The following is a 27,500-nucleotide window of genomic DNA, read 5'->3' on the forward strand; positions in this document are numbered from 1 at the left end:
GGATGAAAACTGCAACGGATGATTGTGTTTTAGGAGCATACCGCCGCAACAACAACGCTCTTCTTACTCAGTATTTTTGTCTTGTTTCTCGTCCAGACATCTAAACATTCTTACATTAAGAAACATTTACTAGACAAGCAAAAGTAATTGTCTTGTTTTGGGGAAAATAACTCAAAATGAAGAGAGTTTTTGCTTAAAATAAGATAAATAATCTGCCAATGGGGTGAGAAAAATAATCTTGCAGTTTTTCTCAGATCATCGTGTCTCGTGCGCATCAGAAACGCAGAAGAAGTGGCAAACGCTTCGGTACGTCCATGCCAATGATCATGTCCAGTTCTCTGCCGTTTCCTCCATTATCAGCTGCTCATGTCATGTTGATCAGAATGTGTTAATATATATATAATCTGTCTTATACTGGCTCTCTGTTGAACAGTCTCACCTCCACAACATTTAGGCACACGCTCATAGCAGAAGTCTTTACATGCAAAATGGTTAAACAAGTTATCATAATATGACCAGCATATTTCTATACTTTCTATATTTCCATTAGACTTTTTCTGAATTGGTCCTGAATTGGTAAAAAGCTGAAAGCTGGAATCTTCTCCAACGAAGGCGCTTCTCATGAAACATCAACTATCAGGTGTGTGTGTGTGTGTATATATACACAGCACCGCATGCAGTTTTTCCTATGTTCACATTTCTTCTTTAGTTTTGTGTGTGTGTGTGTGTGTGTGTGTGTGTGTGTGTGTGTGTGTGTGTGTGTTATTCAGTGCTATCTTTTCATTTCTGTATCTCAATGACATGTTCTGTCAATAAAACAATATAAACAAGAGTGTAAATATGAATCTTTTCCATTCTCTTGCGATTACACACACACACACACACACACACACACACACACACACACACACACACACACACACACACACAAAGATGTAACTTACAATTGACAATAATTGTCATCAAAACTTTAGCCGTAGTTTCCATCAGATCATCCCTCCAGAGTATGTAGTTATATTATTAAATGTGTATATCCAGTTATATTGACAACATGACTAAACAATCTGACTGTCTGATCCGTACATGAGGACACGGAGGACACGAAGACACCAGGACACGGAGGACACGAAGACACAAGGACACGGAGGACACGGAGGACACGGAGGACACGGAGGACACGAGGACACGAGGACAGGAGGACACGGAGGACACGGAGGACACGGAGGACACGGAGGACACGAGGACACGAGGACACGAGGACAGGAGGACAGGAGGACAGGAGGACAGGAGGACACGGAGGACACGAGGACAGGAGGACAGGAGGACAGGAGGACAGGAGGACACGAGGACAGGAGGACAGGAGTACAGGAGGACAGGAGGACACGGAGGACAGGAGGACAGGAGGACAGGAGGACAGGAGGACACGGAGGACACGGAGGACACGGAGGACACGAGGACACGAGGACACGGAGGACACGGAGGACACGGAGGACACGAGGACAGGAGGACACGGAGGACACGAGGACAGGAGGACAGGAGGACAGGAGGACAGGAGGACAGGAGGACAGGAGGACACGAGGACAGGAGGACAGGAGTACAGGAGGACAGGAGGACACGGAGGACAGGAGGACAGGAGGACAGGAGGACAGGAGGACACGGAGGACACGGAGGACACGAGGACACGAGGACACGGAGGACACGGAGGACACGGAGGACACGGAGGACACGAGGACACAGAGGACACGAGGACACGAGGACACGAGGACACGGAGGACACGAGGACACGAGGACACGAGGACAGGAGGACAGGAGGACACGGAGGACACGGAGGACACGGAGGACACGGAGGACACGAGGACTTGTCATTCTGACGGCACCGACATGTTCAAAACTGTAATTCAAACAGAAAACAAGATTATTTTTCTCACCCCATTGGCAGATTATTTATCTTATTTTAAGCAAAAACTCTCTTCATTTTGAGTTATTTTTCCCCAAAACAAGACAATTAATTTTGTTTGTCTAGTAAATGTTTCTTAATGTAAGAATTTTTATATGTTTGGACTAGAAACAAGACAAAAATACTGAGTAAGAAAAGCATTGTTTGCAGTGAATTTTTTAGTTGGCAGTGCATCACTGACCCTGAATCAGCATTTACACCTCATGACGTTATACGGCAGCGGTGTGTGTGTGTGTGCGCGCGTGTGTGTGTGTGTGTGTTTCTGGACACTGACTGTAAAACACAGGCTCTTAGTGAAATTTATGAGCACTTATAAAGATTAGAGCTGCACAAGAGCTTTTGGACCACGTGAGACGAGTCTCCGATCATCACAGGACTGGAGCGTCTACAAGAAGCGTTGGGGAATAAACGTGTAATTATTCCTTCACAGCGTGATTAACCGCTGAGCCGAGAGCTCTCAGGACAGACGCAGCACGCCATCTTTGACTGACAGCGGGACGGATCATCCGGAGTCCTTTCGCTTTACACTCAATGCTTCGGGACATTTTTTTGCAGTGTAATTATCCTCAGATCTGATAAAGATACAGAAGTCAGCTGACCGGATGATTGACAGCTGTCCGTCATCAGAGTCTGGATCAAAGACTGACGGAGGAGCCGCTGTACACTGCAAACAATGCTCTTCCTCAGTATTTGTGTCTTGTTTCTTGTCAAAATATCTAAATATTCTTACATTAAGAAACATTTACTAGACAAGCAAAAGTAATTGTCTTGTTTTGGGGAAAAATAACTCTAAATGAAGAGAGTTTTTGCTTAAAATAAGATAAATAATCTGCCAATGGGGTGAGAAAAATAATCAAGTCAACGTCATTTATCAATAAACTCATTTGTGATGTTCTTCAGAAAGAAGAGAGAAGAGCGGTGTGTGACACACGGAAGACTTTGGGAACTTATTACAGAAAACAGTCACACAAATTAAACAATCTTCTATAAAATAAATAAATGTGTATTGCAGTAATTCTGTGTGTGTGTGTGTGTGTGTGTGTGTGTGTGTGTGTGTGTGTGTGTGTGTGTGTGTGTGTGTGTCACATTTAAAGAGCCATACATTGATATTCTCACAGTGGGGAGTAGGAGTGAGTATATAAATCAAACATTATGAGAACATTACATTGTGTCATTCTTCAAACGTTATGGGAACGTTACATTGTGTCATTCTTCAAACGTTATGGGAACGTTACATTGTGTCATTCTTCAGACGTTATGAGAACGTTACATTGTGTCATTCTTCAGACGTTATGAGAACGTTACATTGTGTCATTCTTCAAACGTTATGAGAACGTTACATTGTATCATTGTTCAAACGTTATGGGAACGTTACATTGTGTCATTCTTCAAACGTTATGGGAACGTTACATTGTGTCATTCTTCAAACGTTATGGGAACGTTACATTGTGTCATTCTTCAAACGTTATGGGAACGTTACAGTGTGTCATTCTTCAAACGTTATGGGAACGTTACATTGTGTCATTCTTCAAACGTTATGGGAACGTTACATTGTGTCATTCTTCAAACGTTATGGGAACGTTACATTGTGTCATTCTTCAAACGTTATGGGAACGTTACATTGTGTCATTCTTCAAACGTTATGGGAACGTTACATTGTGTCATTCTTCAGACGTTATGGGAACGTTACATTGTGTCATTCTTCAAACGTTATGGGAACGTTACATTGTGTCATTCTTCAAACGTTATGGGAACGTTACATTGTGTCATTCTTCAAACGTTATGGGAACGTTACATTGTGTCATTCTTCAAACGTTATGAGAACGTTACATTGTGTCATTCTTCAAACGTTATGAGAACGTTACATTGTGTCATTCTTCAAACGTTAAGGGAACGTTACATTGTGTCATTCTTCAAACGTTATGAGAACGTTACATTGTGTCATTCTTCAAACGTTATGAGAACGTTACATTGTGTCATTCTTCAAACGTTATGGGAACGTTACATTGTGTCATTCTTCAAACGTTATGGGAACGTTACATTGTGTCATTCTTCAAACGTTATGAGAACGTTACATTGTGTCATTCTTCAAACGTTATGAGAACGTTACATTGTGTCATTCTTCAAACGTTAAGGGAACGTTACATTGTGTCATTCTTCAAACGTTATGAGAACGTTACATTGTGTCATTCTTCAAACGTTATGGGAACGTTACATTGTGTCATTCTTCAAACGTTATGGGAACGTTACATTGTGTCATTCTTCAAACGTTATGGGAACGTTACATTGTGTCATTCTTCAAACGTTATGAGAACGTTACATTGTGTCATTCTTCAAACGTTATGAGAACGTTACATTGTGTCATTCTTCAAACGTTAAGGGAACGTTACATTGTGTCATTCTTCAAACGTTATGAGAACGTTACATTGTGTCATTCTTCAAACGTTATGAGAACGTTACATTGTGTCATTCTTCAAACGTTATGGGAACGTTACATTGTGTCATTCTTCAAACGTTATGGGAACGTTACATTGTGTCATTCTTCAAACGTTATGGGAACGTTACATTGTGTCATTCTTCAAACGTTATGAGAACGTTACATTGTATCATTCTTCAAACGTTATGGGAACGTTACATTGTATCATTCTTCAAACGTTATGGGAACGTTACATTGTGTCATTCTTCAGACGTTATGAGAACGTTACATTGTATCATTCTTCAAACGTTATGGGAACGTTACATTGTGTCATTCTTCAAACGTTATGGGAAGGTTACATTGTGTCATTCTTCAAACGTTATGAGAACGTTACATTGTGTCATTCTTCAAACGTTAAGGGAACGTTACATTGTGTCATTCTTCAAACTTTAAGGGAACGTTACATTGTGTCATTCTTCAAACGTTATGAGAACGTTACATTGTGTCATTCTTCAAACGTTATGGGAACGTTACATTGTGTCATTCTTCAAACGTTAAGGGAACGTTACATTGTGTCATTCTTCAAACGTTATGAGAACGTTACATTGTGTCATTCTTCAAACGTTAAGGGAACGTTACATTGTGTCATTCTTCAAACGTTATGGGAACGTTACATTGTGTCATTCTTCAAACGTTATGGGAACGTTACATTGTGTCATTCTTCAAACGTTATGAGAACGTTACATTGTATCATTCTTCAAACGTTATGGGAACGTTACATTGTATCATTCTTCAAACGTTATGAGAACGTTACATTGTGTCATTCTTCAAACGTTATGGGAACGTTACATTGTGTCATTCTTCAAACGTTATGAGAACGTTACATTGTGTCATTCTTCAAATGTTATGAGAACGTTACATTGTATCATTCTTCAAACGTTATGGGAACGTTACATTGTGTCATTCTTCAAACGTTATGGGAACGTTACATTGTGTCATTCTTCAAATGTTATGAGAACGTTACATTGTTTCATTCTTCAAACGTTATGGGAACGTTACATTGTATCATTCTTCAAACGTTATGAGAACGTTACATTGTGTCATTCTTCAAATGTTATGAGAACGTTACATTGTATCATTCTTCAAACGTTATGGGAACGTTACATTGTATCATTCTTCAAACGTTATGAGAACGTTACATTGTGTCATTCTTCAAACTTTATGGGAACGTTACATTGTGTCATTCTTCAAACGTTATGAGAACGTTACATTGTATCATTCTTCAAACGTTATGGGAACGTTACATTGTATCATTCTTCAAACGTTATGGGAACGTTACATTGTGTCATTCTTCAAACGTTATGAGAACGTTACATTGTATCATTCTTCAAACGTTATGGGAACGTTACATTGTATCATTCTTCAAACGTTATGGGAACGTTACATTGTGTCATTCTTCAAACGTTATGAGAACGTTACATTGTGTCATTCTTCAAATGTTATGAGAACGTTACATTGTATCATTCTTCAAACGTTATGGGAACGTTACATTGTATCATTCTTCAAACGTTATGAGAACGTTACATTGTGTCATTCTTCAAACTTTATGGGAACGTTACATTGTGTCATTCTTCAAACGTTATGAGAACGTTACATTGTATCATTCTTCAAACGTTATGGGAACGTTACATTGTATCATTCTTCAAACGTTATGGGAACGTTACATTGTGTCATTCTTCAAACGTTATGAGAACGTTACATTGTATCATTCTTCAAACGTTATGGGAACGTTACATTGTATCATTCTTCAAACGTTATGGGAACGTTACATTGTGTCATTCTTCAAACGTTATGTACAAAAACACACTGAACCCAAGAGATGCCAAAGAAAACACACAGAAGCTTTGTGAAAGACCAAACACGTGTGACACACACACACAGCAGAAGTGAGCTGCTGTGACACACACACACACACACACACACACACACACACACACACACACACACACACACACACACACACACACACACACACACACACACACACACACACACAGCAGAAGTGAGCTGCTGTGACACACACTCATTCCTCTTGATGGATATAAAGGATGCTTCATCTACAGCACTCCATGAACACAGAGCTCATACTGTAAAAAATGTCACCCTGCACTTCCAATTCCTCTAAAAACCTTTCAGTGAACAGAAACTTTTTCACTGTAAAGATCCTGAAGGAGTGTGTGGAGTGTGTGGAGTGTGTGGACCTTAAAGGTTCTCCGCGGACACACTGAGGCTTTATTACTGAGAGTGCTCAGAGACGCTTGACTTAGCACACATCAGTAACGAACATCTGATGGTTAATTAAGATACTCTAAGAGTTACAGCACGTATATCTCTTCCTGTGTGTGTGTGTGTGTGTGTGTGTGTGTGTGTGTGTGTGTGTGTGTGTGTGTGTGTGTGTGTGTGATGGGTAGGTTTAGGGGCAGTTTAAGGGGATAGAAAATACAGTTTGTTCAGTATAAAAACCTTTACGCCTATGGAATGTCCCCAAGAAACAAACGTGTGTGTGTGCGAGAGAGAGATTCAGATATTAGACTCATTCACATGCATATGGCAGACTCACGTACTGACACAGCGTGTGTGTGTGTGTATGTGTGTGTGTGTGTGAGTGTGTGTGTGTGTTTCAGATATTAGACTCACGTCCTGACACAGCAACACATCTGTTTCCAATTGAGATGTTTTGAGAAAATTAACAGCCAGTGTAGAAAACATGATTGTGAATATGCATGCAAACAGCAGGTGTGTGTACGGATTGAGGAACACACACACACACCTGTCCATCTGACCTTCATTACACTGCAATCCCGGACATGTTCAATCACTGCATGGAGGATTTCCAGGGCAAATATAACACACAGATTACAGATCATCCACTCTAAAAATCTTGGGTTATTTGTTCTACCCATTTGTAAATCCTCCTTGAGCCCTTGAGGTCAGTTTTATGGGTTTATTTCATAACAACCCTGACAACCCAGTGTTTGGGTAGTTTTTGTGTTACTCAGATCATGGGTCAGACGCAACACGCCAAACTGAAAAACACAGCCTGGTCTCGTTGGCAAAAGTTCAGAGAATTTAAGTTAATCCATCAACATTAGCCTAATTCTTGTATGAAGTCAAAAAAAAAGATTTAGTATTATAGACTACACTGCAAAACACGCTCTTCTTCCTCAGTATTTCTGTCTTGTTCTATTCTAAACATCTAAAGATTCTTAAAACAAGAAGTATTTACTAGACAAGCAAAAGTAATTGTCAGATGGACTAGAAACAAGACTAAAATACTGAGGAAGAAAAGCGTTTTTCGCAGTTTGGGTTAAATAAATAATACTTTGCAGAGTAAACTGAACCCATCATGTGTTGTGTATCGTATTTACCCAGCCCTTGGGTTAAAAATTACACATCATTTTTTTAAGTGTAGCAAAACAAACAAACAAACAAACAAACAAACAAACAAACAAACAAACGTGAGAAACACAACCCGCATTACACACACTCGCAACCTGAACACACACCAGAGTGTCACCTAACTCTGATCAACTCAAATGAATGCCGGAATCGATTCCCGAAGAACTATTTACATTTACACGCTAAAAAATGCTGGGTTAAAAACAACCCAAGTTGGGTTGAAAATGGACAAACCCAGAAATCGGGTTGTTTGAATGGGTCCATTCACTGAGTTCAAACAACAACTTGGGTTGTTTTTAACCCAGCATTTTTTAGCGTGTATGCAGAACGACTTGCATTGCATTCAAGGTTCACTCTAAAAAATTCTGTGTAAAAAACAACCCAATGTTGGGTCAAATATGGACTAACCCAGCAGTTGGGTTGTTTTTACCCAGCGATTGGGTTGTCTTAAGCAAATAATTAACCCAACCACAGGATTAAAACAACCCAATTGCTGGGTTAGTTCATATTTGACCCAACATTGGGTTAAAACAACATTTTTTAGTGTTCCCATTTGACATTTCTGTCAGGTTTTGCTTTCCCTGGGAATCGAACCCATGACCAAAGTGAGCTTCGTGAGATTCAGAGATTCTAGAGCAGATCGACGGGTACACACGTTTAGAATAAATCAAATAAATGCTATTTTATAGAGATTACACTCACAAAAATCAGTTATTAAGAGATTATCTGAGCTTAAATGACTTTGACGGCCTGGACTTGTTGAATAGCCTGATATCCGCATGTTGGTGACACTGTAAATCTGTAAATCTGGATTATCTGTGCCGTGTGGTGTGTGTGATATCTGCAGATGATTAAAACAGAACCGTTAAATATCCTTCGCTATTCTCCACTTTATCCAGAGCAACGCTGCGTTTAAAAGACGTCCAAACACAGTCCTCACATCTGGACTAAAACAAGAACATTCGGGCTAAAGTGAATGAAGCCAAAGCTCTGCCGACATCTCAGAGTGACTCAGGCAAACCCTCACGTGACCAAACTCACGGGCTAGCAGACGTTGGTCATAGATATTCTCATATATCGGCCATATATTTAACCCAGCGATTGGGCTGCTTTAACCCAGCGATTGGGCTGCTTTAACCCAGCGATTGGGCTGCTTTAACCCAGCGATTGGGCTGCTTTAACCCAGCGATTGGGCCGCTTTAACCCAGCGATTGGGCCGCTTTAACCCAGCGATTGGGCTGCTTTAACCCAGCGATTGGGCTGCTTTAACCCAGCGATTGGGCCGCTTTAACCCAGCGATTGGGCCGCTTTAACCCAGCGATTGGGCCGCTTTAACCCTGCGATTGGGCCGCTTTAACCCTGCGATTGGGCCGCTTTAACCCAGCGATTGGGCCGCTTTAACCCAGCGATTGGGCTGCTTTAACCCAGCGATTGGCCTGCTTTAACCCTGCGATTGGCCTGCTTTAACCCTGCGATTGGCCTGCTTTAACCCTGCGATTGGGCCGCTTTAACCCAGCGATTGGGCCGCTTTAACCCAGCGATTGGGCCGCTTTAACCCTGCGATTGGGCCGCTTTAACCCTGCGATTGGGCCGCTTTAACCCAGCGATTGGGCCGCTTTAACCCAGCGATTGGGCCGCTTTAACCCAGCGATTGGCCTGCTTTAACCCTGCGATTGGCCTGCTTTAACCCTGCGATTGGCCTGCTTTAACCCTGCGATTGGGCCGCTTTAACCCAGCGATTGGGCCGCTTTAACCCAGCGATTGGGCCGCTTTAACCCAGCGATTGGGCCGCTTTAACCCAGCGATTGGGTTGCTTTAACCCAGCGATTGGGCTGTTTTAACCCTGCGATTGGGCTGTTTTAACCCTGCGATTGGGCTGTTTTAACCCTGCGATTGGGCTGCTTTAACCCAGCGATTGGGCTGCTTTAACCCTGCGATTGGGCTGCTTTAACCCTGCGATTGGGCTGCTTTAACCCCGCGATTGGGCTGCTTTAACCCAGCGATTGGGCTGTTTTAACCCAGCGATTGGGTTGCTTTAACCCAGCGATTGGGCTGTTTTAACCCAGCGATTGGCCTGCTTTAACCCAGCAATTGGGCTGCTTTAACCCAGCGATTGGGCTGTTTTAACCCAGCGATTGGCCTGCTTTAACCCAGCGATTGGGCTGCTTTAACCCAGCGATTGGGCTGCTTTAACCCAGCGATAGGGCTGTTTTAACCCAGCGATTGGCCTGCTTTAACCTAATTGTTGGGTTTGTCCATATTCAACCCAAGTTGGGTTGTTTTTAACCCAGGTTTTTTAGAGTATATCTAAACATAATTTCTGAATGTTCTCTGAAACGAACAGCTTTTTAATATTTGGTTGTGCAAATATTTTGGGAATGTTACTTTTTCTGAATCTTTTAAATATGTCAGATGAACGTGTTTCAGGAGTTATACTCCACGACCGATGTATAAATCATATTAATGTGCTAAAGTTTTGAGAACATTATGAAAGGCCGGATCCCTCTGACCGAACACCTGCTCTATAAAACACCAAATGTTTCAGAGCAACAACAACAACAAAAGAAAAAAAACGCTTCTCTTATGTGGTATTTTGGTCTTGGATCCAAACATTAAAAAACTATTCTTAAATCAACATGCACTTACTAACCAAGAACAATAATAATGCATTAAGAATATTTTTTAGATATTTGGACTGGAAAAAGGTCCAAATGTTATTTTTTTTATTTTTATTTGTTTTTTGTTTTTTTTTGCAGTGCGAGTGATCTAGTTGCTCAACTACAACAGATGCAAATCTCTGCATGAATGGAAGAAAACAGCGGACCGCGGTGAAACACTCTCCTCTGCTGGCGTCATCAGTAAATACAGCAGAGGAGAGCCAGCAGGTGCGGTGGCGCAGGGGTTCGAGCCTCAGACCCGAGAACATCACACACACACACTGACACACACACACACACACACACACACACACACACACACACACACACACACACACACACACGCACACGCACGCACGCACGCACCGCAAAGCAATCCTACATGTAACCCCCGCGCGCGCGGTGCAGTGACGCATCGATCAGACGCGCGTCACGGATCGATAACCGCATCGGGAGCACCTGCTGACAGTCACAGGCGTCCCGTGATGAGGATGATGATGATGAAGGTTTAGCGCGATATGCAGACACTCACGTTGCTCTTTAAACTTTATAAAGCCAGAAACGCAACAAGATGAGAGAGTGTGTTCCATTCAAAACCCCCAAAACCGCAGCAGCGAGACCCGCGGAACACACACTCACTGCTCGCACAAAAGCAGCGGTCGACACGCTGAAAGCAACCCGTGGCACACACACACACACACACACACACACACACACACACACACACACACTGCCCCTAAACCTACCCATCACAGGAAACATTCTGCATTTTTACTTATAATCTCATAAAAACTCCTCCTGTGTGATTTATAAGCCTTTTGTAAAGTGGGGCCATGGGTAATGTCCTCATATTTCACCCTCTCCTGTAATACCTGTGTCATACCCATGGCATTATACACATTTGGTCCTGATGTGTCACAAAAACATGCATGCACAATCACACACACACACACACACACACACACACACCATTCAAACCCCCAAACAGCAGCAGCGAGACCCGCGGAAAACACACTCACTGATCGCACAAAAGCAGCGGTCGCTTAAAACAACCTGCTCTCTCTCTCTCACACACACACACACACACACACACACACACACACACACACACACACACACACGGAGAAATGCAACTCATCTATGCATGAAGTGTGTAAAACCAGCGGTGAAAATGAGTGTAAAGGCACTGACCGTGTGTTCCGGAGGCACAGGTGAGAGCACGTAGCCCGATGAGCAGCGCGTAAAGTCTAATATCTCCAGTGACGCAGCCCATGATCATCACAATCACCGCCAAATCCGCCGCTAATCAATCAATCAATCAATCAATCAATCCGTGCAATTCCAGCGAATGGAAAAGATCTCCGGAGCACAGCGCGCGCGTTACCGAATCCTCGGGACGTTAAACAGCGCGATTCTCCATCCGCGCTCCCGGCCGTGACGCGCTGTTCCTCTGACTGACGGACTGGCGCGCCGCTCGCTCACTGCGCGCGATGAGTTCGCCGACGTGCATTCATTGATCTAAAGAGGGCGGAGTGAGAAACCCGGAGCGGAATCCGCATCGGAACCCGGACTGAGGGTGAGGAGCGGGGCGCGCGCCTGCCATCTGCGCGCACAATAGAGACTCACACAGAGCGCGCGCGTGTGCGCGAGACAATGGGACGACTGCGATTTTACACATCTCTCACTCACCGCTGTTCAGCATCTCAACGCATTTATTAAAAGAGAATATCTGACAAAAACAAAATGTGCCAGATGTCCATCTCTCCGCTGGGAATGAAAAACACAAGAGGAACTCTTAAAGAAGGCAAACAGAACTATAATACAGCTGTTAGTCTATCACGTAACGTTACCCATTACTAAAACACTATATACACCAATCTGGCATAACATTAAAACAGAGATGTTCTCTTCCTGTTAGTGGGTGGGATATATTAGGCAGCAAGTGAACATTTTGTCCTCAGAGTTGATGCGTTAGAAGAAATGGGCAAGCGTAAGGATTTGAGCGAGTTTGGCCAGATTGTGACGGCTAGACGACTGGGTCAGAGCATCTCCAAAACTGCAGCTCTTGTGGGCTGTTCCCGGTCTGCAGTGGTCAGTATCTATCAAAAGTGCTCCAAGGAAGGACCAGTGGAGAACCGGCCACAGGGTCATGGGCGGCCAAGGCTCATTGATGACCGTGGGGAGCGAAGGCTGGCCCGTGGGGTCCGATCAAACAGACCAGCTACTGGAGCTCAAACTGCTCCAGAAGTTAATGCTGGTTCTGATAGAAAGCTGTCAGAATACACAGAGCAGCTCAGTTTGAGTAGGCCCCACATGGGCAACTTACAGGACTTAAAGGATCTGCTGCTAACATCTTAGTGCCAGATACCACAGCACACCTTCTAGAGGAGTCCATCAGAGACGGGTCACAACATTAGGTCATAATGTTATGCCTGATCGGTGTATAATGTGTTAATACGGTAAGTTTGCTTCACTGTTACTCTGTTTACTGCTGACTCTGGTTCGCGGTTTATTTATGGAGTTTCTCTCATTTATCGACTAGCCGGATCTCAGTGTCTCCCATGTGCAGCCAATTATACCAGTGTGTTTCCCTAGACACACACACACACACACACACACACACACACACACACACACACACACACACACACACACACACACACACACACACACACACACACACACACACACACACACACACACACACACACACACACACACTAATGATTTCCATGTGTCAGGTGTTTCCATGATGCGTCTCTGTTCACCTTGAATGTGTCGAGATGTTAATGAGAATAAACATGAATGAACCCAACAGGATGAACATTTTTCCTCCCAGAATTCCCTGCGCACCAGTTTTGTGTTTATCAGGACGTTATTAGCTGTTATAGATCGAGTCGGATGAGGTTTATTATCCTGAACCTCATTTAAAACACATCCCGGTCCTCAATGATCCCACAGTTTCCTATTTTCTCCATCATCATGTCCTTCATTTAATCAGAATAGTGCTGTCGGTTCATCTGGAGCTGTTGTAGCGTCCAATTAGAGCCATTAAAGGCCTGCAGACGTGTCTAAACAAACACGCGTGAGGTGTCGCAGCATGACACAGATGAACAGGAATAATAATAGAGAGAGAGAGAGAGAGAGAGAGAGAGAGAGAGAGAGAGAGAGAGAGAGAGAGAGAGAGAGAGAGAGAGAGAGAGAGAGAGAGAGAGAGAGACCTTAATGAGCTGTTTATCACATCATGAATGAACTCTCCATTCAGCTTTCAACCTAAACACACTTCAGACGGGCGGAGCATCTGAACGACCCAAAACATCACTGATGATCTCCCTGTGAGAGTGTGTGTGTGTGTGTGTGTGTGTGTGTGTTTCTATTTTTTGCACTCTTGATATTTACATTGTCACCTTTCATTGCGGTGCACTTTTTTTTCTGCATTTTGGCTGATTTGTGGTTTATATCACCGAAAGATTCTTTTTGCATTATTGCTTATTTTCCATGTCGGCCATTTTTGACTGTGAAGAAGCCAAGTGTGTGTGTGTGTGTGTGTGTGTGTGTGTGTGTGTGTGTGTGTGTGTGTGTGTGTGTGTGTGTTCACATACAGTAGGGCAAAAAAGTATTTAGTCAGCCAACAATTGTGCAAGTTCTTCCACTTAAAAATATGGGAGAGGCCTGTAATTAAAATCCAGAAAATCTAATTTTTAAAGAATTTATTTTCACATTTTGGTAGAAAATAAGTATTTGGTCAATAAAAAAGTGAATCTCAATATTTTGTTATATACCCTTTGTTGGCAATGACAGAGGTCAAATGTTTTCTGTAAGTGGTTTCTTTAAGTCGTTTCTGTAATTGGGTTTTTACACACTGTTGCTGGTAGTTTGGCCCATTCCTCCACGCAGGTCTCCACTAGAGCAGAGATGATTTTGGACGATTTTCAACTCTCTCCAAAAGTTTTCTATGGGGTTGAGATATGGAAACTCCAGGACCTTGATATACCTCTTACAAAGCCAGTCCTTCGTTGCCCAGGCGGTGTATTTGGGATTATTGTCATGCTGAAAGACCCAGCCATGTTTCATCTTCAATGCCCTTGCTGATGGAAGGAGGTTTTTACTCGGAATCTCACAATGCATGGCCCCATTCATTCTTTCCTTCACAGTAGGTATGGTGCAACTCAGCATTCTTTCTCCTCCAAACACCACAAGTTAAGTTATTTACCAAAAAGTTTTATTTTGTTTTAATCTGACTATCTGACATTCTCTAATTCTTCTTCTGGATCATCCAAATGCTCTCTAGCAAACTTCAGACGGGCCAGACATGTACTGACTTAAGCAGGGGGACACGTCTTGCACTGCAGGATTTGAGTCCCTGGTGCCATAGTGTGTTTCTGATGGTAGCTTTTGTTACTTTAGTCCCAGCTCTCTGCAGGTCATTCACTAGCTCCGGTAGTTCTGAGATTTTTGCTTACCTTTCTTGTGATCATTCTGACCCCACAGGGTGAGATCTTGCGTGGAGCCTTAGATTGAAGGAGATTATCTTTTACAATGATAAGGAGTTCAAACAGGTGCCATTAATACAGGTAACGAGTGGAGGACAGAGGAGCCTTTTAAAGAAGTAGTTACAGGTCTGTGAGAGACAGAAATCTTGTAGGCTTTTTTTGTAGGTGACCAAATATTTATTTTCCACCATAAGATGTGATTTTCTGGATTTATTTTCTCATTCTGTCTCTCATAGTTAAAGTGTATTAGGGGTGTGACGAGATCCTACAAGACTAAACTCTGACGAGATTTCTCGTCGAGGTGAAAAGCTCATAATCTCATATTCTCATATGAGAAGACGGCCGCGTGTTATGAGTGTGTTACATGTTAGTGAAGCGCTCTCATTCAGTGTGTGTTACGAGTGTGTGCTACATGTTGTGAAGCGGCGGAGGATTCGTAGAGCCAGACTGATATTTAAACTGCACGTTCAGCACGACTGCTCCCTGACCACAGAGTATACGGACATGGCCTTGTCCCAACATTTTTCATATGTGTTGATGCCATGAAATTTAAAATCAACGTATTTTTCACATAAAAGGACACATTTACTAAACATGTCATCTATGTTGTATTCTGAATAAAATATTGAAATTTGAAACCTCCACTTGATTGCATTCTGTTTTCATTCACAGTTTGTACAGTGGCCCAAAGTTTTTGGAACGGGTTTGTCTGTCCTTTTGTTCTCGCAGCTTGTTCTCGACACATCATCTGAGCAGATTTTTTTTCCCGTGGGTGTTCGAGAACTATTGTGTGATTGGTTAGAAGTGTAATGTGGGCGGGGTTAATGCAGAGAAATATCTGCTTTTCTCATGAAGTATGGAATGACCTGGCCAGAACGAACTTTATTCTTACCACAAATACCTTTCTTTGTTCACTCAAGCCTCTTTATCTAAACCTCTCTCCTTAACCATCGGACCCGCACATCCGCCATGTTTGTAGTTTTTTTAAAGGGGTCATGAATTGGCCTTATGATTTTCTTTATATGTTGTCTGAGGTCAACTTATGACATTTGCATGGTTTTCACATTCAAAAATATAATAATGATTGAGTCATAGGCTATTTTCTGCCCTGGTGTTGTTTTTATGGGCGTGCCGCACTGAAAACTCAAATTTAAACGCCCACTGCTATGATTGGATAACAGGTTTGCATATTATAATGAGCTTCGTCTCACTCACACGTAGTAAATGGACTGCATTTATAATATATAATATATAATAATAGTAATAATAATAATGCGTTCGATTTATATAGCGCTTTTCAAGGCACTCAAAGCGCTTTACATGAAGGGGGGAATCTCCTCAACCACCACCAATGTGCAGCACCACCTGATGATGCGACGGCAGCCATATTGCGCCAGAACGCCCACCACACACCAGCTGATTGGTGGAGAGGAGACCGAGTGATGAAGCCAATCAGGATATGGGGATGATTAGGAGGCCATGATGGACAGGGGCCAATGGGCAAATTTGGCCAGGATGCGGGGGTTACACCCCTACTCTTTTTCCGAAAGACATCCTGGGATTTTTAACGACCACAGAGAGTCGGGACCTCGGTTTAACGTCTCATCCGAAGGACGGTGCTCTTTGTCAGTATAGTGTCCCCATCACTATACTAGGGCGTTAGGACCCACACAGACCACAGGGTGAACGCCCCCTGCTGGCCTCACTTGAGGAATTATCTTGAAAACTTCCAATGTGGAGAAATGGAAACCGGAATGATTCGTCCACAGGGCTCACAAAATGTCTTTATCAAACAAACACAATGATTTATCAAATTTTATTTCACTTGAAACATGCCATAAGTTTTATTGCTTGGAAGTTGGATCCGGTTTAGCTCCCCGTGTGTGTTATTTATCGAGCCAGCGGGCGGGGCTACAGAATCAGTCTTCGTTAAGGCGGCATTTCTGTTTTCAGCTCTGAAACTTACAGGATATTCTTATACTACCATGACCTTACATATATCAGTGGCTCAAGGGAAAGTTGATTTCTCAGTTCATCGCCCCTTTAACACCTTTTATCTGCGTTTGTAGTTCTCAAATCCTCGTCCAACTCGCAATGGGTCGTGGTTAATATCGGCACGGATTCTGTCTTTGGGATACTCTTTTCAACATACTATGATTTTGGGACGAGCTAATTCTATTTTCGAATGCTATTTATTACGGATAGTATGCGAATTGAGATGCACTCATAGTCAGTTGGTAACGACACATGTTTTCAATCAAACAGCATTCAAAAGGAAACATGTTTGCATTATAGACTGACTCCTTCAGAGAGCAAGAAGTACTCGGGTTCGGCTTAATCTTGATATCTCAGTTAACATGTCGACAAAAGCACAATTCCCAGATCCGGCCCACATCTGGTACGGCTGGAATTGCTTGATTTCTTCAAATCCAGTTGAATAGAGCCGCATGTTAAACACTGAACGCCTGCGATTGAGTCCCATAAGGAGCACAAAGACACGCGCACACACACTCACACACACACACACACACACACACACACACACACACACTTGATGATGATAAAACAAACCATCACGTGATGAGTTCCTCTGTCAGTGGATTTAATTACTCTTATTATGCAACTAATAAGGTTGTGACTAATCTGATTAATTTCTCTGAGGAACTCTCTCGACTAGATTAGTTATTTCTTAACGTAATTAGCATTGCCGAGTGCAGATTTCATTCAAATCAAAAGAAAGAAGCACATGCGGCTAATCCCAGAACGGCTATTAACTTGGGATTGAAAGGGGAGAAGAACAAGAGAGGATGAGGATGGGGGGGGGGGGGGGGAATGACGGGACAGGAGTATGTGTGTGTGTGTGTATGACGGGACGGGGGGTTGATTCTGTTTGATTTATAAGCTGCTGTGAACACCTGTGTCTCTCGGCCAGGAATAATTACCTCACTTGCCACCGTTTTCTCCTAATAATGGCCACAATTTACCAGGCCTCTTCTGAACTCGGACAGCTGGTGCTTTGAGGGACGAGGGGCTCCTCCGCCATCCCATAGTGCTCCGCGTAACCATGACGACACGCCAAACAGCTCCGCGGGAAAACACACGTGACCCATATCAAGATCGTACCTATAATGATCAATGTTAAACAGGCTTTAATTCATAAACCACACAGCAAAACGTCATCAGTACACACACACACACACACACACAGCAAAACGTCATCAGTACACACACACACAGCAAAACGTCATCAGTACACACACACAGCAAAACGTCATCAGTACACACACACACACACACACACACACACACACACACACACACACACACACACAGCAAAAGTCTTAATCCACCAGCACTTTATGCGTATGAATATTAGAGTTTATTTGATGGTGCTCATCAGATATTCGACAGTGCATTAAACATTACATCACTGAAGCTAATCATTAATCAATTCCCAGAACAGCGGTCGGTCGGTCGGTCTGTCTGTCCTCATCTGTCTGTCTGTCTGTCTGTCTGTCTGTCTGTCTGTCTGTCTATCTATCTATCTATCTATCTATCTATCTATCTATCTATCTATCTATCTATCTATCTATCTATCTATCTATCTATCTATCTATCTATCTATCTATCTATCTATCTATCTATCTATCTATCTATCTATCTATCTATCTATCATGGACCAGCTGGAGTTTGTTTATTAAGCGAGCAGGGCAGCCACCCAGTAGAGCATTACAATAATCTAGCCTTGAGCTCATGAACGCATCGACTAACTGTTCAGCATTTGGCATTGAGCGGATGTGTTTTAATTTAAATATATGTTTTTAAGATGGTAGAATGCGGAAACGTGGCTTTCAAACGAGAGACTGGTATCAAAGAGCACACTGACGAGGACTTCAGAGCAGCCATCGAGTGTTAGACCGTATTCTCGGTTACTACTATTCGGTGCAATAATTAGACGTGATGGAGCATAACGCGTTAAGAGCTCGCTCAAGTACCGGGGAGCGGAACCATTTAGGGCTTCGTAAGTAATTAGAAAGATTTTGCTAATGTCCTGCAGCAGTGGAAACACCAGATACTGATACTGACCAGCCCTCGGTTAAGGGACTCAATAAGATACAAATAAAACCTGCATACGTGTGCATGACATTTATAATGACAACTTCAAACTCCACATATGAAGGGAAATGTCTGCATCACCAGCCCCTGTGAAGTAGTCAGCTGAGGGGAATATATGAAGACAGCAGATGAAGGAAACGCGGTGTAAAGTCACACAGAGGTCATTCTGATTAAAGAGCGTCTTCATCAGCTGCTAATAGCTTTTATAATCTCTCGTCTGTCTAACACGCGTTTAGTGCCATCAATACCCATGGAGCATTTCAGCACCGTCACTCATAACACCGACTGATGGAGGCGGACGCTCTGTCCTCATGGGACGGACCACACGCCTCTGTCTGAGCAGACTGCCAACTCGGTTTGGATCTGTTTGATCAGAAAAACAGGATTATCCTGATCCCATCAGATTCAGTGGGGATTTTTTGAACCCTGGTAAACTGGATTTGGTAATCCTGAAATTTGGTATTTGGATCCATATATTTGAAAAACACATTTTCAAGATTTGATCCAATCCGTTATTCAAAATCCTAGTGGATTACTTTTGAAAAACCTGCCCCACCAGTGTTTCATAAGAAAAAACGGATTACATAATCGGATTAGATCGCGTAATCCAATCTTGGTTTTGATCCGGATCAAACCTTTCGTTTGGGTTTTTCAGAACTTTTTTGTAGGATTTGGATCACTTTGATCCAAAAAATCTGGATTAAACTGATCCCATCAGAAGGGTGGATTCCGTGTGGATTTCAGGCCCAAAATGTGATGAAAACTTTAAAAATGTATTAAATAATACTATATTTGGATCATGCAGTATCCTACAAGACATCTTATTTATTCATAAGGTTTTAATTTGATTTGTTCATCCGTCAGTGATTAGGTAGGCTTTAACGTATTCAGCCTTTCAGTAAAGGCCTAACGTTACAACAAAGTAGAAAGAGTTTGGCCTTATAAAATAATCCCCCAGACCAAAAACAATACATTTCATTCTGTCACTAATATATATATATATATTCATTAAAATCGAAAATATTTTAGTTTTTAGAATATTTATTAGTGATGAATGCCGTGATTACAGTACATCTCTACTCGACACTCGTTATAAATCTCCTCAGGGTCAGTGTTTGTGCTGTAGGTCTCAGATGAGCGGACTGCTGGAAGAGGATGGGGGGGGGGGTATCTTTCTTTCTTTCTTTCTTTTTTTTTAAATGTGTGTGTTTTCATAAATGAAACTTATATTGACTCACACTGGCTATTCTACTTGTTGCTCTTCATCTGTAGTTCTACACTGTGATTTCCTGTCCTGTTTGAGCACCGGTTATCCAGCACTGGTTATCCAGCACCGGTTATCCAGCACCGGTTATCCAGCACCGGTTATCCAGCACCAGTTATCCAGCACCGGTTATCCAGCGCCGGTTATCCTGCACCGGTTATCCAGCACCGGTTATCCAGCGCCGGTTATCCAGCGCCGGTTATCCAGCACCGGTTATCCAGCACCGGTTATCCAGCACCGGTTATCCAGCACCGGTTATCCAGCACCGGTTATCCTGCACCGGTTATCCAGCGCCGGTTATCCTGCACCGGTGTCACATGCCTGTCCTGTCTTGTGTGCACATGTGGGTTTGTTATGTTGAGCATGTGTCATTGTCAGATCCCTCCCCCTTGTCATCTTATTAGTGTTTATTGGCCCCACCTGTGTTCCCTGATTCCCTTTTGATTTCTTCCCTTTATAAGCTCCTTGTGTTTGTCAGTCTTGGTCGGATCGTTGTTATGTTATGTACTGTCTACGTATCCCGTTCCCCTGTGACTTCTACGTGGTATGTGTTTAGTTTCCATTTATGTATTTTCTAGTTTATGTTTTCCCCCTCGTGGGTTGTTGTTTTGAGTTTGTTTTATTTTTGTAAATAAATTATCATTTTTCTGCACTTGAGTCCTCGCACCCTTTTCCCTTGTCTGTAACGTGACAGAAGGATCCAACCAATATGAGGACTCAGCGGAGAAAGAGGACACCGCAATCCCCTCCCTCTGCTATCTCCTGTCCCCTCTGGGACCGTATAGTCCAGTTTAGCTCCCTTAGAGCTATGCGGCAACAAGGAACTGATCTGAGGGAATTTGCACAGGAGTTTAAGAGAGCTGCAGAGGGACTGGGATACAGAGATGAAACTCTTAAGGAGCTCTTCAATTATGCCCTCGACAAACCATTCGATTGGATTGTAATGAGGGCACTGGAGGGGGCAACATTCGAGGTGACTGTGGATTATTTCATTGGACAGCGGAGGAGGGCCCCTCTCCGGAGTCCGGTGGTACCTATGGATCCACTTCCGGTGGACCCTGTGCCGGTGGTCCCGGTTCAGGTGGATTATGTTCCGGTGGTCCCTGTGCCGGTGGATCGTGCTCCGGTGGTCCCTGTGCCGTTGGATCGTGCTCCGATGGTCCCTTTGCCGGTGGATCGTGCTCCGGTAGTCCCTGTGCCGGTGTATCGTGCTCCGGTAGTCCCTGTGCCGGTGGATCGTGCTCCGGTGGTCCCTGTGCCGGTGGATCGTGCTCCGGTGGTCCCTGTGCCGGTGGATCGTGTTCCGGTGGTCCCTGTGCCGGTGGATCGTGTTCCGGTGGTCCCTGTGCCGGTGGATCGTGTTCCGGTGGTCCCTGTGCCGGTGGATCGTGTTCCGGTGGTCCCTGTGCCGGTGGATCGTGTTCCGGTGGTCCCTGTGCCGGTGGACTCCGTTCCGGTGGTCCCGAGTCCGGAAACGGCCTGGAGGGCTGTGATGGGATGCTTTGTGGTGGCAGTCCTGCATGCGTGGAAGGAGCACAGGGCTTTATCCGAAGCCCCGGAGGCAGTTCCGGTGGATCGTGTGCCGGTGGTCTCAGTTCCGGCGGATCGTGTTCCGGTGGTCCCTGTGCTGGTGGATCGTGTTCTGGTGGTCCCTGTGCCGGTGGATCATGTTCCGGCAGATCATGTTCCGGTGGTCCCAATGCCAGCAGATCGTATTCCGGTGGTCCCAGTGCCGGTGGATACTGCTGGACTGGAGAAGTTTCCCCAACGCCCTGCCTGCGCCGCTGAGGCGCCCTGCTCTCCCTGCGCCGCTGAGGCGTCCTGCTCTCCGTGCGCCGCTGAGGCGTCCTGCTCTCCGTGCGCCGCTGAGGCGTCCTGCTCTCCGTGCGCCGCTGAGGCGTCCTGCTCTCCGTGCGCCGCTGAGGCGTCCTGCTCTCCGTGCGCCGCTGAGGCGTCCTGCTCTCCGTGCGCCGCTGAGGCGTCCTGCTCTCCGTGCGCCGCTGAGGCGTCCTGCTCTCCGTGCGCCGCTGAGGCGTCCTGCTCTCCGTGCGCCGCTGAGGCGTCCTGCTCTCCGTGCGCCGCTGAGGCGTCCTGCTCTCCGTGCGCCGCTGAGGCGTCCTGCTCTCCGTGCGCCGCTGAGGCGTCCTGCTCTCCGTGCGCCGCTGAGGCGTCCTGCTCTCCGTGCGCCGCTGAGGCGTCCTGCTCTCCGTGCGCCGCTGAGGCGTCCTGCTCTCCGTGCGCCGCTGAGGCGTCCTGCTCTCCGTGCGCCGCTGAGGCGTCCTGCTCTCCGTGCGCCGCTGAGGCGTCCTGCTCTCCGTGCGCCGCTGAGGCGTCCTGCTCTCACCGCGCCGCTGAGGCGTCCTGCTCTCACCGCGCCGCTGAGGCGTCCTGCTCTCACCGCGCCGCTAAAGCGTCCTGCTCTCAACGCGCCTCCCTGGCGCCCCCTGCACTCACCGCGCCTCCCTGGCACCCTGCTCTCACCGCGCCTCCCTGGCGTCCTGCTCTACCCGCACTGCCCTGGCTGCCTGAACTCTATGGGCCGCCCCGGCCGCTTGAACTTGGTGGGCCTCCCGAACTCGGTGGGCCGCCCTGGCCATTCGAACTTTGTGGGCCACCATGGCCTCCTGAACTTTTTGTTTTCCTCGTTCCTCCCTTGTTTACCCCTCCCTTGTCTGTACCTTCTTTGTCTGTCCCTCCCGTGCCCCCCTGGTCTGTCCCTCCCGTGCCTCCCTGGTCTGTCCCTCCCGTGCCCCCCTGGTCTGTCCCTCCCGTGCCCCCCTGGTCTGTCCCTCCCGTGCCCCCCTGGTCTGTCCCTCCCGTCCCTCCCTGGTCTGTCCCTCCCGTCCCTCCCTGGTCTGTCCCTCCCGTGCCCCCCTGGTCTGTCCCTCCCGTGCCCCCCTGGTCTGTCCCTCCCGTGCCCCCCTGGTCTGTCCCTCCCGTCCCTCCCTGGTCTGTCCCTCCCGTCCCTCCCTGGTCTGTCCCTCCCGTCCCTCCCTGGTCTGTCCCTCCCGTCCCGCCCGGGTCTGTCCCTCCCGTCCCTAGTGGAGCGTCTGGTAGCCGCTCCTTAAGGAGGGGGTAATGTCACATGCCTGTCCTGTCGTGTGTGCACTTGTGGGTTTTGTTATGTTGAGCATGTGCTCGTGTCCCTGTCAGTTCCCTCCCCCTTGTTATCTGATTATTGGTTAATTTGCCCCACCTGTTCTCCCTCATTATCTGCCTTGTTTGTTCCCTTTATAATCTCCTTGTGTTTGTCAGTCTGTGTTGGATCCTTGTGTAATGTCTGCGTCTTCCGTCCTCCCCGTGATTCTGTTGGTTTGTTTAAGTTTGTATTTATATTATTCTATTATGTGTTTTTCCCCCTCGTGGGTTTTGTTTTGAGTTTATGTTTTGTTTTTGTAAATAAATCATCTTTTTTCTGCACTTGAGTCCTCGCACCCTTTTCCCTTGTCTGTAACGTGACAACCGGTTATCCAGCACCGGTTATCCAGCGCCGGTTATCCAGCACCGGTTATCCAGCGCCGGTTATCCAGCGCCGGTTATCCAGCGCCGGTTATCCAGCGCCGGTTATCTAGCGCCGGTTATCCAGCGCCGGTTATCCAGCGCCGGTTATCCAGCGCCGGTTATCCAGCGCCGGTTATCCAGCGCCGGTTATCCAGCGCCGGTTATCCAGCGCCGGTTATCCAGCGCCGGTTATCCTGCACCGGTTATCCTGCACCGGTTATCCAGCGCCGGTTATCCAGCGCCGGTTATCCAGCGCCGGTTATCCAGCGCCGGTTATCCAGCGCCGGTTATCCAGCACCGGTTATCCTGCACCGGTTATCCAGCACCGGTTATCCTGAAAAGTTCCTATCCGGATCAGATTGATCCAATCCGATGTTGCTTTAAAAAAATGGCTCCAAAAGTAAGCTGGATTACGTGATCACGGATCACACAAAAAGGATTACTCTATCCGGATCAATTTTATCCGGATTAAACCTTTTGAAAAACCGGGCCCTGGATAGCAAAACATGGGATTTTTAAATCCGGATCAATTTGATCCACATTCAGTTTTTGTGTAAATCTGGGCCCAGCTGATCTGCTCATTCAAACACTCAAAAAACACTCCGTTAGGCTCAGTTTTTGGGTTTAGCTTTAAGGATTTTTCCACTATAAAGATTCGGTGAATGTTCTGGATCCACTGATGCCGAAGAGAAGCTTTATCACTGACACTAACCCAAACCTCAACCCAATTGGACATGATGCTAAATTATTCTCGGCTTATCTTCAGATGTTCCTCAAGCATGCACTTATCCCGAGTCCTCGCGAACAGGTTCAGGTTTGTGCGTCTGATTTTTACAGCTCTTGATCTTCTCTCGAACGAGCTCCAGCTCAGCCCACCGTCCTGAAGAGGCGTTCCTGATGAAGAAGAGGCGAGGGTGAGGTCATGTGTCGGTCTGAGCCTCGGGTTCAGGCTCTCCATTACCATAATGATGAAGAACAAGCCTCGCGTCGCTGTTTGTGCAGCTGAAAACACACACACACACACTCATTCCAGGAACACTCATTACGGCTGGAACGGAAAGACTGTGAAGCGAGGGAGGATAATTGTGTTTTCAGAGACTTCTCGGCCGGCGATTGGGATGAAATGACGTGTATCGGTAACTCCCTTTCTCCCAGAAGCCCGTCTGATCTCCGTCAGAAGCGGAGCCTGTGGCGTGGAGGAGAGTCTACAGGTACATGAAAGGATAATACCTCCAGGCCTGAAGCGGAGAAAATGGCATTTTGCTGTTTCAAAAGGAAGGAATGGCTCATTGGAAAGCAGTGTTAAACATTATTATACGTAATTTGGTTTCTTTTTCTGTCATGCTGAAACCAGCATTTGGCCATTCTGTGGAGATGAAAGCGCCGTGGAGCTTTTGAAGGGAAGGAGACAGCGGCCAGAGCAGAATAAGCATAATACATGTTTCATTAGAAGCTAAAAGGAGCCCTCGTCAGATTTTATTTAAAGAGCAAATTGAAAATGTGCAGCGCTCAGCACACAGCTTTGTTCTGTTCGGCTCGTCATGCGGAGCTGCGATAAAATAATAGTTTCACACAGCAGCGTTCAGCCTCGTACCCGCTGCCCTCTGTTCTTTATTCTCTTCATCTGGCGCCGTGCTGCTGCTCGTGGAGCTCCTCAGGCTCTAGAGCCGACAGGAGCACAGATCGCTCTCCTCTTCCTCCTCCACTGAGCCGAACAGAAAGACCAGACCAGCGCCTCGCAAACAACAGCAGATGTGGGCGGGGCTTGATCGTGTCTGAGGGGAATTTAATGGATGGTTGTGGGGTTACTATTGGCTGATCTCATCATCCATCCATCCATCCGTCCATCATCCATCCATCCATCATCCATCCATCATCCATCATCCATCCGTCCATCCATCATCCATCCATCCATCCATCCATCCATCCATCCATCCGTCCATCATCCATCCATCCATCATCCATCCATCCATCCGTCCATCCATCATCCATCCATCATCCATCCATCATCCATCCATCATCCATCATCCATCCATCATCCATCATCCATCTGTCCATCCATCCGTCCGTCCGTCCGTCCATCCATCCATCCATCCATCCATCCATCCATCCATCCATCCATCCATCATCCATCCATCATCCATCCATCATCCATCCATCATCCATCATCCATCCGTCCATCCATCCATCCATCCATCCGTCCGTCCATCCATCCTTCCGTCCATCCATCCATCCATCCATCCGTCCGTCCGTCCGTCCGTCCGTCCGTCCGTCCATCCATCCAACCATCCACCCACCCATCCATCCACCCGTCCGTCCGTCCATCCACCCATCCATCCATACATCATACATCATCCATCCATCATCCATCCATCCATCTATCCATCCACCCACCCATCCATCCACCCGTCCGTCCGTCCGTCCGTCCGTCCATCCATCCATCCATCCATCCACCCACCCATCCATCCATCCATCCATCCATCCATCCACCCACCCATCCATCCATCCATCATTCTGCATTGAACAGATGTGGGCGGGGCTTGATTGTGTCTGTGGGGATCTGATTGGATGGTTGTGGTTTGCTATTGGCTAATCTCATGTTGATTGACAGGTGGCCCCGCCCTCGTCATCAGAGAAGAGATGAAGTTATTCTGACTCAGGATTATTAACGATTATTAACAATAACGATGTGCAGCGATAAATCATTTACATTATCACTGCAATATTCAAATGTGTGGTCCCTCAGCTCTGTGTTTGCTGCTACACGTGTTTGAGTGAGTGAGTCCGTGCAGTGTGTGTCTCTTGGGCCGTGTCCACACTAATGCGGTTTCATTTGAAAACATATATTATTCTCTCCGTTTTGGCCTTCCGTCCACACTGAGACGGCGTTTTAAAGCACTGAAAACGCTCTCCAAAGCGGATACATTTGAAAGCGCCGTCTTCGTGTCGTAGTGTGGACTGGGAAAGCGGAGGCTTTTAATACGATGACGAGATGCAGTCATATGACCAATTCAGCCGATATGGTGAACGACATTATCCAGCAGTGGTTTTGTATGCTTTCTGTTTTGACAGCCTTGTTAAATATTAATGTCAGTTTGTTCATGCAGTGCCTTTTCTCGACATTGCCGCAAAATTTCAAAGAGTAAATAAACGAGTAGCGGAAATGACGCAAGTCGAAGCGTCTTGGATTCGCTCATGCGCAGTACGGGGATGTAAGCGTTTTCAGACGTTTCAGTGCAGATGAACATTTTTTTTGGAAAACGATTAAAAATGATAGTGTGTACGCGGAGGGTTTTTAGACAAAAACTGTGTTAGCGCTAGAAAAGATTTCCTGGAGCGTTTCAGGGCCGCACACGGATCCTCGAGAGTCTGCACACCCGGGCTCACCGCTGGCTCTGGGGGCCGTTCAGCCGTCCACCCGGAAGAAAACGTCCGCATTTATGGCTGTTTTTTTTTGTTTTTTTTGTTAAACTATAAGATCCACTCTGTTAAATAAAATACCCCTATATTATTTATGATACGAGCTGGTTTGTGTGCGTCTCTCGGTGGTGTCCGACCGCCCGTAACATCAATAAAAAATAAATAAAAATAATAATAAAAAAGATTCGTCCATTATGAGTTCATGCTGAGTTTAAAA

General features: G+C 45.5%; 2 protein-coding genes across 2 annotated transcripts in view; one reads left to right on the forward strand and one right to left on the reverse strand.

Annotated features, from left to right (window-relative positions):
• Positions 1 to 11,951, reverse strand: part of dcc (DCC netrin 1 receptor) — a 284,296-nt gene extending 272,345 nt beyond the window's left edge. Inside the window, exon 1 of the mRNA XM_067439804.1 lies at positions 11,681 to 11,951. Coding sequence (XP_067295905.1) covers positions 11,681 to 11,768 — 88 coding nt within the window. The 5' untranslated portion in view covers positions 11,769 to 11,951. The remainder of the gene's footprint in view (positions 1 to 11,680) is intronic.
• The window catches only part of rnf170 (ring finger protein 170), a 346,071-nt gene that overhangs the window by 79,608 nt on the left and 238,963 nt on the right, over positions 1 to 27,500 (forward strand). The window lies entirely within an intron of this gene.

The sequence above is a fragment of the Pseudorasbora parva genome, chromosome 3, assembly GCF_024679245.1.
Source record: "Pseudorasbora parva isolate DD20220531a chromosome 3, ASM2467924v1, whole genome shotgun sequence".
Classification (NCBI taxonomy): domain Eukaryota; kingdom Metazoa; phylum Chordata; class Actinopteri; order Cypriniformes; family Gobionidae; genus Pseudorasbora; species Pseudorasbora parva.